Source organism: Pseudopipra pipra, chromosome 27 (assembly GCF_036250125.1).
Source record: "Pseudopipra pipra isolate bDixPip1 chromosome 27, bDixPip1.hap1, whole genome shotgun sequence".
Taxonomy (NCBI): domain Eukaryota; kingdom Metazoa; phylum Chordata; class Aves; order Passeriformes; family Pipridae; genus Pseudopipra; species Pseudopipra pipra.
The window spans coordinates 474,249-489,017 of record NC_087575.1 but is presented as its reverse complement, the minus strand read 5'-3'; the positions used below and the strand labels follow the sequence as shown (position 1 = coordinate 489,017).

General features: G+C 45.3%; 1 protein-coding gene across 7 annotated transcripts in view; it reads left to right on the top strand.

Annotated features, from left to right (window-relative positions):
- The window catches only part of RFX2 (regulatory factor X2), a 64,969-nt gene that overhangs the window by 23,639 nt on the left and 26,561 nt on the right, over positions 1-14,769 (top strand). For 6 of the 7 annotated variants that reach the window (XM_064637380.1, XM_064637379.1, XM_064637378.1 and 3 more), the window contains exons 2-4: positions 10,446-10,558; positions 12,817-12,906; positions 13,832-13,911. In XM_064637380.1, coding sequence (XP_064493450.1) covers positions 10,454-10,558; positions 12,817-12,906; positions 13,832-13,911 — 275 coding nt within the window. In that variant the 5' untranslated portion in view covers positions 10,446-10,453. The remainder of the gene's footprint in view (positions 1-10,445; positions 10,559-12,816; positions 12,907-13,831; positions 13,912-14,769) is intronic. The other variant, XM_064637374.1, reaches the window with a different exon arrangement.

The window sequence follows — 14,769 nt, the reverse complement described above, 5'->3', positions numbered from 1 at the left end:
CCCTTCCAACCCAAACCCCTATTCAGTCACAACTTTGGGAAGCCCCTACAGTGCACCTATTAAAATTATGAGGAAATTATTGATTTGAGCCCAGAACTTGTGCTTGTTTTTGCCAGGTAGCACCCATATGTATATTACAGTTGGTATCTGAAGGGCCTAGACGTGGAATACACTGGAGTGTGGCTTAATTCCTTCTTCCAGCCCTGAAAGATTTCTCACTGCTCAGCAGATACCAAGATATTGTTTCTTGGGTGACATTATTTGCCATCACTGCAGCAAAACTTTCCTCAAGTCAAGGTTTAGGCAGTTAATCGGAAAGAAATAAGGAGTTTTGAGCTCTTCTTGACTGGATTGTGCTGGGCTAAAAATCTGGAAGCTGTTGGACTTTTTTTAAAGGTGAGTCTGTTAGAGCCCAAGGGAGCTGTGCCAGGGGGGTTGGGATGGATCTCAGGGAAAGGTTCTTCCCCCACATGGTGCTGGGGCACTGCCCAGGCTCCCCAGGGCAGTGGGCACGGCCCCAAGGCTGCCAGAGCTCCAGGAGCGTTTGGACAATGCTCTGAGGGACAGGGTGGGATTGTTGGGGTGCCCTGTGCAGGGCCAGGAGTTGGACTGGATGGTCCTTGTGGGTCCCTTCCAACTCAGGATATTCTATACTCCATGATTCTTTGCTGGGTCCTGAGGGTGAAGTCCAGCAGGGCAGGAACAGGCTGTATTCTGGTCCCTGCATTTCAGAGCACCGGGAGGGACACATTCAGATCTGAAGGGAATCCAGTCCTGGCTTTTGACACTTGGAGGGTGTTCCTGTTATTAACCCAAAAGAAAACAGGACAGATTTTTGTGTATGAGGGATGTTCACATCAGTACTTTGCCCCTGCTCGGGTCTGGGATCCCTGCATGTGGGATTTGGCCACAGGCTGCTCCTAGCAACCCTAAACCATCACAGCTTTTGCTCTTCAGTCTCTTAAGTCTCTTAAGGAAACTCCAAATAACATTAAATTCCTCCCTCTTTTCTGTCCTGAAAGTTACTTTTAAAGAAACAGCAGAGATTAGTGAACAGCTGTTACACAACACTTGTGTGTGTGTGTATATATATATATATATATATATATATATATATATAATTTGACTTAATTCTATGAAATCTAATTAAAGACTGAGTGCATATTTGTATTTCAGTATATTATTAACTTGCTAATAAAAGCCATTTCCAATTTTGTATTTTTCCATGAGGACCAAGTTTCTGAAAAAGAACCACCTCAACTATACTGCCCTTGAAAAGTGTGTTTTGGGTTTATCTGTGTTTCCAGGTAACTGAAGCTTGTAGACAAGCAGTATTTGCTTCTGGTTTAAATTAATTTAACCTAATCAGTGGAAGGCTCTGGTGCCTTCTTTTGTTTATAAAATTTTGAAGCAGTGTAATAAGTAGTCTCTCCAGAAAGGTTATTTTCAAGTTCCTTGTGATGTTTCCTTCTCCCCCTTTCATCCCCTCCACTTACGCCCCTCATGGAAAGGCTAAAGACTGTGACATGTGGTTCAGGACACTCTGGATGAGCCAGTTCAAGTGCCAGCTCCTGTTGGACTGGACAAGCTTGTGAAGGAGCAAGGGCACGTTGCTGAGAGCACAGAGATGGCCCAGACCTCTCCCCACCCTCTGCTGGAAGGGGAGGGGGTGGTTGTGGAAGGTGGATGCTGCTCCATCCCTTCGGATGTGACAGCACATGAGGTCTGGTACTGCTGGTGGTGTCCCAAACTGTGGGAGGTGGGTCAGTGTGACCTGGCTGTGGGTTTTCGTGCCATGGGATGTGGGCTTTGGTGCAGAGGTCAAGGTTTTGATAAGCCAAGACTCTGGTCTTAGCCTGCTCTGATATCCTTCCAGTATCTGAAGGGCCTACAAGGAAGCCAGAGACAGACTCTCCAACAGGAACTGTAGTGATAGAACAAGGAGGAATAGGTTCAAACCCAAAGAGGGGAAATTTAGGTCAGATATATGAAGAAATTCTGCCCTGTGAGGGTGGTGAGGCTCTGGCACAGGTTGTTCAGAGAAGCTGTGGATGCCCCATCCCTGCAAGTGTCCAAAGCCAGGTTGGATGGGGCTTGGAGCAACCTGGGCTAGTGGAAGGTGTCCCTGCTCATGGATGAGCTTTAAGGTCCCTTCCAACCCAAATCATTTCATGATTCCATGATACTTCCTGACTCCCTCTAAATGCCAGAATGGCAGCTCGTCTTCCAGGGCTTTTAGAGCAGTTAAAATCCCAGGAATTGCTGTACCTCTCCCAAACCGTCGTAGTGTCCTGATTGTCAATTGTACAACATCATGGACAAGGATTAAGTTCAGGTGCTGAGCAACCAGATTTCCAAGTGCTTTGAGCAGCATCCCTGTGTGGTCTGAAGGAAAAGATAACTCCTAATTTGGAATGGTGATAGAGCAGATTCTCTTTGGCTCACCCAAAGCAAAGAGTTTCTTTTGATTTCGCAGCTGGATGAGCTGGAATCATGATTTTCCAAAGAGGATGCAATGATGGGGGGCAGACTCAGCCCTTGGTCTTGGGTTGGAGCCATGTCCTGCTCCTCCAGCTTTGGAGTTTCTTGGGCTATGGAAAAAAATAGTTATTTTCCTGATTGGAATTTCTGTTATTTCTTGGAGATCTCATGCTTTGGAGACATGCAGGGATAAAGGATGTGTGTGCGGCAGGAGCCAAGCTTGGTTTAATGTAAATATTCTCCTCAGTTCTGCTGGAAGGCAGGAGAAGTCACTCGATCCCTTTTCATTCACATCAAATAAACCAGTTCCTTCTTCCAAAGAACCAAACACTTCCTTTCTGTGCTCTGGTTAAAACACAACTAATGCCTTTTCGGGGCAAGTTATTAAAGGGAGACTAAGCCAAAAATGGTGAATGAAATGGAAAATATTTAAGGAAGTTTTCTTTAGTAAAATAACTGTGACCTAGAATGGAGTGGATAAAGTAGATGGATAGTTGCATCTACTAGAAAAGAAAGTTAAAATCTGCCATTCTCTGCATTCCTTTTATTATTTTCAATCAGTTTTGAGAGCATTGAGAATTTTCGATGGTGAATCCATTAAATGTAAAATCCCTGGTTCCTTTTTCTACAGTCAGGGGAGAAAATACCATTTAGAGCCCATTGAGTGATGGTTAAGAAGCATTTTGATTTCCTCTGAATTCAGTTATTGCTGTTCTGCTTTTCCTATTTTTCTAAGCCCCAAGCCAACTAAAACTGAATAAAAGTTTCAGTAACCAAGTAACTATTTTTAAATGTAAGCCTTCCTTTCAAAGTATGCAAAAAATGCACAAAACCAAGCAAGAAACGAGGAAAGACCTGGATTTGAGCTTTGATCCTTGCAGGATCAAAATGTGAACGAGAAATGGTTGTGTTGTGAACGAGAAATAGTTTAAATTTTTAATTTTTTTTAATTAAACTACAACCTTCACATTATTTTCAGTGAAATACCAGATACTGGGAGATTTTGATTAAAAATTCATAGTTGTATCATGGACTTGCATATGGAAATGGGATCATGTGTTATTCCCTGGTTGCTTCACCCCCTGGTCAGCCCCAAATCCATTCAAAAACGTGGAGCACAAACTGTGCACAGCTGCGGCTCTTGGCTGTACTAAATCTCATTAATTCCTGATAATATTAAAGATGAACAAAGGTTACCTACTGTCTTAATTTAAGGTGAAATTTCCTATATAAAATGCCATTAGCAATCACATCAAGCTCCAGGTTTCCTGCAGTTCAGGTGCATCCAACATTTTTAGCTGTATCCTAGAATTCTTGAAGGTTGGAAAAGACCTCTAAAACCATTAAGTCCAGTATATATATCTTGAGATATATATATGTAGTAGGTAAAGCTATATATAAAAATAAAATAGTAATACATGATAAATATAAATATAAATTATATACATATAATTCCATAGGTATATATTATATAATAGTAATAATGTAGATACATCTATGTATAAAATAATAATAAATATAAATGCTAATAAAATATCTTTTTATATATATTTAAAATAATGTATATATATCCATATAGAAAAAATAAATATAAATTATAATAAAATGTAATTTTATATATGTCTGTGTATTATATATGCATATGATATATAAAATATATACATATATTATATAAATATATAATATATTAAATATAAAAGTGTTTATTAAATAATGTAGGTATGTCTATAGAAAAATAGTAAATATAAATGCTAATAAAATGTAATTTTATATATGTGTATTTACATTATATATGCATATAATATATATATCTTGGTGTAACTGAGCTTGTCTCTGTCCCATGACTGTAGATATTCTACTACAGATTTATCCTCAATCCACACTATGGGATGTGTCTGCCAACCTGTGCAGGTGATAATTAAAAATTCAGGATACCTCGTTTTCCCTGGAGAGCCAATGCAGTTGGCATTTGCTCCCTGTTTGAGGAACACCTGCCATCAGAGATAAAAGGACAAGCAGCATTATAGCAGCTTCACCTGGAAAAAATAAAACTTTCCCACCTTTAGAACTTAATTTGAAATAAGGTTTCAGATGGACTGGGCAGTGTTTATGGTTGGACTCGATGATCTCAAAGGACTTTCTTTGATTCTGTGATTCTATAAATACATCCTTCAGGCATCAAAAATCTGATTTACCATTTCCTGGACTTCGGGGCTGTTGTTTTCCTGTCGAATTTTTATGCCCCACAATTAAATCCCCTTTGAGAAGAAGTTGTTAATCCCATTTATGAATGGCAAGGGGAGAGGCAGTGGGTTTCTTACCCAAAGAGGTAATGACACCCACCAAGGTCAAATAATCGACTGTTCTTATATTTTCTTTCCCTCATTTGTGTCCCAGTATTATATTCTAGTTCAGAAGTTTTGCCAGAAATAAAAAAAAAGGATATAATAAAGGAATTTGGAAAGTTTAAATAGGATCAAAGGGTGACCAAGCAAGCTTTGGAAAGCAAATTAAATAAAATAGTTCACGATCTCTTTTGTCTTCAAATGAGCAACTGAGTCAATGAAGCAGCAACAATTGTAATGCTTTGAAAGCAGCACTAAAAATGTAGGATAAGGTGCCTAAAGGGGCTCCAGGAGAGCTGGCCAAAGACTTTGGACAAGGGATGGAGGGACAGGACAAGGGGGAATGGCTTCCCACTGCCAGAGGGCAGGGATAGATTGGGAAGGAATTCTTGGCTGGGAGGGTGGGGAGGCCCTGGCACAGGCTGCCCAGAGAAGCTGTGGCTGCCCCATCCCTGGAAATGTCCAAGGCCAGGTTGGAGCAACCTGGGTTAGTGGAAGGTGTCCCTGCTCGTGGCAGGGGGTAGAACTGGATGGGCTTTAAGGTCCCTTCCAACCCAAACTATCCTGTGATTCCATGATTATTCTAGATTAAAAAAAGACATCAGTTGGTTGCTGGTGTAGAGCAGCTGATGTGTTTTACATTTACACCTTCAGGAATTAAAGACATATAAATACAAGACCTAAATACCCTGTGAGAGCCATTACTGTCAGTCCCATCCCTGATTTATGTGACCGGATCTTAAAAATCAAAAATAAATTGAACAGTGACTTTTTCTTCTGAAGTAGTTTGGGCACAATTACAGCAGAAGCGACCCTGGGCCTGAGGAAGACAGGGACTTAAATCCCTTTTTATTTGGGATGGATGAGTTCTGGTACTACATGTCCCACACAGTCAGGACTGGAGCACCAAAGACAAATAAACCACATATTTCCCTGGGCAGGCACCCTGCTCTGGCTCAGATCACCAGCAGGAGGTCTCCATGTTCAGTTCCCAAACATTTTTGTTTGAGTGTTCAGGAGCCAAGATTTTATATTAAAACATTCTGTGGAAAAGTACTTGTGGTTCCTCCACATCTCCTGATTTCAGAGCCTGGAAGCTGCAGCACTGAGGGAGCACCCAGGGACACCTTTCCCATCATGGGGGTCTGGCATCACCCCTCTCCTTCTCCAAACTCTTTTGGGGACCTGGAGCAGAGGATGCTGCTCCATCCCCTTCTCAGCTGGAGTCACCCTGTGAGATCCTCCTGCTGCCCCCTCCTTTTCTTCCCCCTCTCTCTGCAAATTTGAGTGTAGAAGATATTTTGAGATGCTCCTCTTATCTCTGTTTTCCCAGCATTTTGGAGCCGCTTTAGGCAGGAGAGATTAACAAAGGCAGGGCCATTTTACGTGGAGGCAACAGTGTCTTATGAATGAAACGGTGACAACCCAAGTTTTTTATAAGCCCTCAAGGCTTGTACTGGTACTACTTGTCTTCCTGAAAGGCATTCGGGCTTTGACAGCCCTGGGAGACCAGTGCTTGAAAAATACCTTGCCTTGGGTAAGGCTTTTTTACTGTGGCTTTTTTAGGAGTGGGAAAATCAAAGCACAGGGAAGGGGAAACATCCTACTCAAGGTCACGGAGCGAGCTGGTGGCAGGACCAGAAATAGCACCCAGAAGTTATTAGGGTTTTTTTCAGAATTTCCTTTCCTGTCCTCTCTGTTTGGCTGGATACCGAGATAGCTGTGTGTAAACAGAAGGTTTCCAGAGGCAGCAGCCTTGTTACCTGCCTGATTCATTCAGTGATGATGCAACCTGGAATTGAGATGTCTGCAATGCCTTCCAGAGTGATGCTGCACGTGACATCACCTGCCCTGTTGAGCAACCAGAGTTTGAAACTCTCCCTGAAACGCTAATGTGTTGAGTCAGGCTCTGTAAGGAGACCTTATAGCAGCCTTTCAGTGTCCAAAGGGGGCCTACAAGGCTGGGGAGGGACTTTTTACAAGGCTATGCAATGACAGGACAAGGAGGAATGGCTTTAAGTTGAAGGAAGGTGGATTTAGATTAGAAATTAGGAACAAATTCTTGTCTGTGAGGGTGGGGAGGCCCTGGCACAGGTTGCCCAGAGAAGCTGTGGCTGCCCCATCCCTGCAAGTGTCCAAGGCCAGGCTGGATGGAGCTTGGAGCAACCTGGGCTAATGGAAGGTGTCCCTGTCCATGGCAGGGGCTTGGAACTAATTGGTCTTTCAGGTCCCTTCCAACCCAAACCATTCTGATTCTCACAATGATTTTATTCCTTATGCATGGTCAGGTCCTGTCTGCTCATTCCTCTGGCACAATAACTAACTTTTTTGGCTCCTCTTAACCCCCAAAGGAGCCCTGGAGCTGAGAAAGTCAACTGTGAATGCTGCTGATCCTCTCCGTGACCCACCTGCAGCTTTGTTGACTATTAATTAGCTCCTCATTTTGTGCAAACTCCCCGGTCCTGGGGCTGCCAAGCTGTCAGGCTGTCACAGGTTGTCACAGGCTGTCAGAGGCCAGGAGACACCTTTTGATGGCTTCTGTTGGTCACTTCTGTGGGAGAACTACAGTATTCACCCCAGCCAGGAGTGGGAAGCAACTAGCTGGGATGAACTTCTATTCTCAGACCAGATGTAAGGGGAAGGAGCAAACCATAGATCTTTGGGAAGCAGGTCTCACTTTTGAGCCACTGAGTCTCTGCTAGGAGAGGATGATCAAGGACACTATAAAATTTCATCCCCTGTGGGAGGTGAAAAATGGGATGGAAGGAGAGCAGGGAGTCCTTTCCTAGGCATTTTCTTTAGGGATGTGGCAGAACTGCCAAAGAGCTGCATGAGCAGGAGGTCGTGCTTGGGCAGCCCACCTTCATGAAGGAGCTCCAGGGGTGCTCCCGACCCTGGAGAGAGGAACTGCCCCATCCCTGGAAGTATCCAAGGCCAGGTTGGATGGGGATTAGACACACCTGGTCTAGTGGAAGGTGTCCCTGCCCATGGCAGGGCGTGGAATGAGATGAGCCTTATGTCCTTTCCAACCCAAACCATTCTGGGTTTCGGTGAAAGAGCAAGACTTTGGATTCTCCATTTCCCCTTTTCATTGAAAGCTGATGCCTTATCCCCCCTCTGGAGCCTTGGCTCACTTGGTAGCCATGCTCCCAGGACATCAGCGAAGCTTAGTAGCACCTTGGGATGGTTTCTGGAGCACAGAAATTCTGTGTGTCAGCTTTTCATCAGCACAAATTAGTGTTAGCAGATGGCACACGTGGATCTGATTCCAATTCTCAGGAAGCACAGGATGGCTTTAATGAGAAATGAATGATTCTTTATCCAGGATGTTTCACTGATAAACAAAATAATAACAAGTCCTATGTGCCTTGGCAATCCAGGATTTCTCTACCTTGTCTGGCAGTGCCAGCTGCAGATTTCATCGAGGTCCTTGTGTCAGGCAGGGTTGTCAACACTACCAGAGCCCGCCTTTGGGGTCAAAGCTGAAAATCACACTGAGGATTTGTTTTGAAAGCAGACATTTCGCCTTCCACCCTGCCCACCTCTCTCTGCTCCCTTTTGGTCACTGAGGGAAAGCAGAGGACACAATGGATCAGTGAAGATGAGTTGTTGGTAATTTGGAGACAGCATGTCTTAGAATCATGGAATCATGGAATATCCTGACCCAGCAGGATCATCAAGTCCAACTTCTCCATCTCTTTTTGTCTTTTCTTATTATAACTACACTTAAAAGGAGACCTTTTGTAGACCTGCAATGCCAAGAGCTGACCCTGCCAGAGCCATTCTCAATAGATCATTAAAATATCTTTATCAGCTTACCCACCTTTCCTCTGTAACCTCACCATGCTTTATTTTTCCACTCAAAAGCCCCTGGAAAGCTACAAACCATAGCCCTGGGCACAAAGAACAGACAATAAACACTCTTGGAAAAGTTAGGGGAGTATGTTTGCTAAAAGTGACCCCCTCTCATGGAGAGGTTTTGGCTAAAAACCAGAGGCAGTGATGGGAGAAGCAGTTACTACCTTTGCATAGTGGAGCTGCAGAGATGGGGCTGTGCAGGACTCTTGAGGGACATGGGTGGGGATAAATATTAATTAAATTTCCCTTGTTTCTGCTTTGTTCCATTAATCTGGTAGCTGTGACTGTGGTGGTCCTGTATCTCCTCTTTCTCCTGGCTGGAAGAAAGATGATGGGAAAAGAGAAAATTACTTGGGAGCTGTGGGTTTTGGGGAAATTGGGAGAGTAATTGTGATTTGATAATGGGAGTGTGGGGTCAGCACTGGCTGGAAAAAACCTTAAAAACCTGTTTTGTGAAGAATCTCAATATTTGGCATTTTTTTTCAGTGGCTGAAGCAATAAACAGGTAACTTCTGTAACTTCACATCCTCCTTGTATTTCTTCTTAACACAAATAATCAGGAGCCAGTGACCTCATTTTTTCAGAAGCCCTCTTAACTTGCAGAAAGTTGAGGGAAAAGTTTAAATATTGGATGGAGAATGGAAATAAAAAAAGGATTTCATAACGTTATTTGGAGGCTGCGTTTCACTCATCAGCAAGACCACGAAAGGAGAAATGACACTGCCCAAAATCTGGATGGTTTTAATCTTTTAGTTTTGAAGTGACAGCAGAAATCCTTCTAAAACAGTTTTTAAAACAGGAACTTTCATGAGAAGCTGAGGAAAAAAGGCTCCCCCTCCCCAAAAAGAAATATTTTGTGCTCCTGGGAAGCCCCATCACAACATCCCTTTATGTCCCCTGTGACACGTCCCATGTCCTGCAGGGGATGGACACAGCGGGCAGGGACAGTGCTGTGAGGGAGAGAGGAGACCCTGGGGATGGAGGGGCTCAGCCCTGCTCTCCTGCCCTCTCTCCATCCCCAGAGAATCCCCACATGGCCCTTGGGATGCTTCCGAAGGTGGCTGAGTGAGGTGGGTCAGTGCCAGGACACAGGGATTTGAAGATTCCAAGGGCACCACCAGCTCTGTAGGGTCGTGTTGTGGGAGTGGAGGGAGGTGATGTGGCTTTTTGGGACCTTATGAGGCTGGTGGGATTTGGGGGTGAGGGTGGAGAGTGGTGATGTTTCTTTGGAGGTTTAAAATGATGGTGAATCCTTGTTTTTCTGCTCTTCATGTTTGATCGCTCATTGTGATTATAAACCCAAGCTGACCACCCCACTTCCCAAAGAAAGCCTTTGCTAAGCTCCAGGCATGGATTTAGATTGGATTAAAATGGTTTTTTGCAGTAGTTAAATGTGATAAAATGGGGGGAGAACGAATTATTTTTAAAATAAGCTCTTACTCCCCCAGATCTTGTGTGATCCTCACCGTGACACAATAATTTTCCAGTGCCACTTTTCAGTTATATATAGAAATGCATTTTCTGTTCCTTCCCTCTCCTTTCTGTGAAACAATTGTGCAACTTTCTTTTTTTCTTAATATAATACTGCATTAAAATTAGCTCCAAGCCTAAAGAGAGGCCTGTGTGTAGGATGGCAGCTGCCTTCCTTCCTTCCTTCCCAGTGCTTCCCCTGGATCTTCCACTGGGATTTTGCCCCTTGGGGCAGTCACTGGTGTGGGGCTATGCTCTCCTTGCTTCCCTGATGTCCCTGTGCTCTCCCAGCAGTGAGCATGCAGAGTTCAGAGGGTGGATCAGACTCAGCAGCTTCCATGGCGCTTCACCCTTCGGCCTCAGCCCAGGCTCCGGTGGTGCAGCCAGTGCCAGCTTCTCAGCAGGTAAGGTATCCTCAGCTGGGAATGCTGTTTCCATGGAGAAGGGCCCTGTTTTGCTGGCTGATGTATTTTAATCCAGGGATTTTTATGGTGGAGAGAGGATTTTTAATCAGCTCATTGAGCAAACCTGTTGCTGGAGTTTGTGTTGATAAAGGCTGTCGATACCTCATATGTTTTAGCCCTACCAATCAATCTGCAAGCTTTGAAATGTGGGGGTTAGGTTTTAATTTAGCTGCCCAAGGAAGTTACTTTCATGCCAGCTCAGTGTTTGCTTCAGATTAATATCCTGTTGTTGTTGTTTGGTGTGTCAATAAAAGCAGGAGAAGATGGAACAGCCCTTAAAGGCATCACTGCAAGCGAAGCACTGAGGTCATGGAGAAGGAGTGAGGGGAGAGCTAATGCAGGGAGAGGGAGGAGGAGCCACATCCTGCATCCAAAGAGATGTTTGCATCCACAGAGGAGTTGCCAGAGGTCAGGGAGGGGATTCTCCCCTTCCTCTCTGCCATCATGAGACCCCACCTGTATTGCTGTGTCCAGCTCTGGGGCCCTCAGCAGAAGAAGGATGTGGGAGTGGGTCCAGAGAGGCCATGGAGATGGTCCAAGGTCTGGAGCACCTCTGCCATGGAACCAGGCTGGGAGAGCTGGGGTGTTCACCTGGGGAAGGCTTCAGGGAGACCTTAGAGCCCCTTCCAGGGCCTAAAGGGGCTCCAGGAGAGCTGGAGAGGGACTTGGGACGAGGGATGGAGGGACAAGACAAGGGGGAATGGCTTCCCACTGCCAGAGGGCAGGGATAGATGGGAGATTGGAAAGAAATTCTTCCCTGTGAGGGTGGGGAGGCCCTGGCACAGGTTACCCAGAGCAGTTGTGGCTGCCCCATCTCTGGAAGTGTCCAAGGCCAGGTTGGACAGAGCTTGGAGCAACCTGGGCTAGTGGAAGGTTTTCCTGCTCATGGCAGAGGGTGGAATGGGATGATCTTTGAGGTCCACCTTCCAGTGTGAGCGGAGGCTGTTTGAGCAGGATGGTCTCATCTTACAGGTTGGGATGATCCGTTATTTTGGTGGGAAGGAAGTAGGAGCAACCAGACAGGCAGTGAGGAAGGACACAAGGAGTGAGCTGGGCAGCTGTGCCACAGATGTGTCCTTTGATACAAGCAATGCCAGAGAATGGGTAAAAAGTAGGAGAAAGGAATGGATCTTGCTGGGACTTTGGTGTAAGTGGCACTGCCAAGGCCTGACTTCAAAAAGAGCTTATGATGTCCTGATCCTGCACTGCTTAGAGCCTCTTTTGGAGAGAAAATGGACAGAGTGGTGGCTGACAACAGTGTCCTTACTGCAAGCTTGTACTGCAGGATCTCCAGTGTATCCAGACTTGCTGGGGACTGGAAATCTGGGAAATTATCATATTCTTGTAATTCTGCTAGAATAGCATTTCTGGTTGTTACAAAGGCATGTTTGAGGGTGTCAGAGAGCTAAAAATCAAGAAGATATACGTATAAGGCAGCCAGTAATTGTCAAAGTGGCTTCTAGGAATCATGTGGGATTGTTTTGCAGCTCTTTGTTCTCCTGGGTTATTTCTAAAACCTCAAGCCACAGAGGACGTATCTCCTTGGAGAAGCTTTAAAAGGCCATACAGATACTTGGCTCTGTTCCCACGGGCCTCACTGAATCATTTCTTTCCATCTTACCACATCCCCCTGTTTGTTTTGTTGAGCACCCTGAGATATGTGACAACCTCAAACTGAGTGTGCAGGGTGACACACTGAGCAGGGGGATGATGGAGGTGACAGAGCAGAGGCAGAGGACAGTGACCATCACAAGGCAGAACAAAGCTCTCTCTGAAGGGAGATGCAGAATCACCTGAGATTTTGGAAGAAACCAAAAGGGCTGTGGCACGTTGGAGAGGTTGCAGGTTTAGCAGCTGTAAGAGAAGAAACTTTGCAGCCTGAGGAGGAGAATGTGGATGTGTGAGAAGTGGTTCTTGTTTAGCTGCTACTGAACCTCCTTTAAACTCCTCTCATCACCCAGCTGTTGGCTGTTATGTCCTTTTGTGAAGATTTAAAGGTGATTCATGTCAGAAATTGTGGATCCAGCCTTGCCCAAGTTCAGGCTGGTGTTACCCTGGGAGGGTGGAGACCACAGGGACAGTAAGAGGTGCCACTGCAGCTGGTGTAGCAGTTGTCCACGAAACTTTGGAAGAGAACACCTGACTCACCTGTGTTACGGACTGAAAGTAAGTGTCTGTTCCTGTATCTTCTTTTCCAGAGAGTTTTGGTCCAAGCAACGGGCTCTGCTCCGAAAGGAGCACAGATGCAGCAAATATCTGTTCCCAGAGTCCAGCAGGTTCCACAACAGGTAATAAATAAATATATCTAGGGTGGGACACCACACAGGGACCTCACATCCCACATGACGTTTGAAACTGTGCCACTGCTAGAAAAATCTTAATTAAAGAGTGTTGTGGGCAATCAAAAAACTGGGATCACTCTCCTCCTTTCTTAGACTGATGGATTCATACATTTGGAAATTTGATGGATTCATACATTTAAGGATTTGATGGATGCTTTCAGCTGCCATTTTAAAGCATTTATTAAATCAAATTTAAATTAAAAGCAGTCCTACTCAGTGAAGATATTTTAGAGGCGAAGTGTTCAGGACTTTTTTTAATTACACAAATAAATTTGCTGACTACACATGGCTCCAGAGAAAGGTTCAGTGCCAGGAAGCCATGCAATTTTTTTTATTTATCTGAACTTTGCCTTTTGCAGCCCTTGTTTTCTAAGAAACTAGGGATATGTGGTGCTGCTCTGTGGAGACACTGAGTCTGATTCCTGATTTTTTCTTTTAGCGATTTTTTTATTTGGTTGCTGAGTTTCAGGGGGGAGAAAAACTTGACGGAGGGAAACTACATCCCTCCCAGAGCAAAAAAGAGGGGGCTGGGGTGCAGTTGCACACTGCCAGTCCCCTCTGAAGGAAAGGCTGCACCATGATCTCACTCCTATTAGTCAGCACAGAACCAGCCCCAGACACGTGTGCAGAGGAAACTCAGCTCTGTTGTTTCCACTGCTCATGGAGCAACAACTTATTTATCTATTTTTATTTAGCCTTTGAAAATAAAAATGTCCTTTGGGATTCCTTTGGAGGGGGAGGTTGGTTGGTTTATTTTTTTCTTTTAAAAAGAAACCCTAAATGTCAAGGTAAGGTTGACAGTAGTATAAGGACATTTGCAGTTTCTCCTGCTCTTCCTAATCAATCCATAACTTTTTGATGCCTGTTTCAGGTGCAGTCTGTGCAGCACGTTTATCCAGCCCAGGTCCAGTATGTGGAAGGAGGAGAAGCTGTTTATACCAATGGAACCATGTAAGAGTCTCTCCTTGGCTGTAGCAGAGCCGTGTCCCCTCCCAGCTCCCAGCCCTTCCATCCTCCCAAGCTCTTTCCACCCTGGCATTGCCCAAGGATAAAAGGAGGGAGAGGAGGAACAATAATTTCACATGTTATGTTGTGTTTGAGGGTGGTTTCAGCCAGACTCCAGCCTTGGAAGAGCTGTTATCCTCATGGAGGGACTGTTCTCCAGGGAAACTTGATCTGGTGTTCCACTCTGCCCAGGTTTTCTTTGCTTCTGGCTCTGCTTTAGGAGCCAGGGTGTAGCTGAGAGAGGAAGAAGGGGGTGTTAAAAGGTCTCATAGAATCATGAAATGACTGGGTTGGAAGGGACCTTAAGGTTCATTTCATTCCACCTCCTGCCATGGGCAGGGACACCTTCCGCTATCCCAGGTTGCTCCAAGCCCCGTCCAGCCTGGCCTTGGACACTTGCAGAGATGGGGCAGCCACAGTTTCTCTGGACAACCTGTGCCAGGGCCTCCCCACCCCTCTAGTTTCCTCCTCCTCCTGTCTTCTGTGCCCCATTTTGGGCCTCCTGCTCCCTGGGATGCTCTTGGCCTTCCTCACCCCAGAGAATTCTCTACAAGAGCTGCCGAGCTCCGCGCTCTGCCCTCACCATGGCTCCAGGGCTGATCAACATTGTCAGGACTGACTTTCATAGAATCATGGAATAACCTATGTTGGAAGGGACCCCCAAGGACCATCCAGTCCAACTCCTGGCCCTGCACAGGGCACCCCAACACCCTGTCCCTCAGAGGGTTGTCCAAACCCTCCTGGAGCTCTGGCAGCCTTGGGGCCGTGCCCACTGCCCTGGGGAGCCTGGGCAGTGCCCCAGCA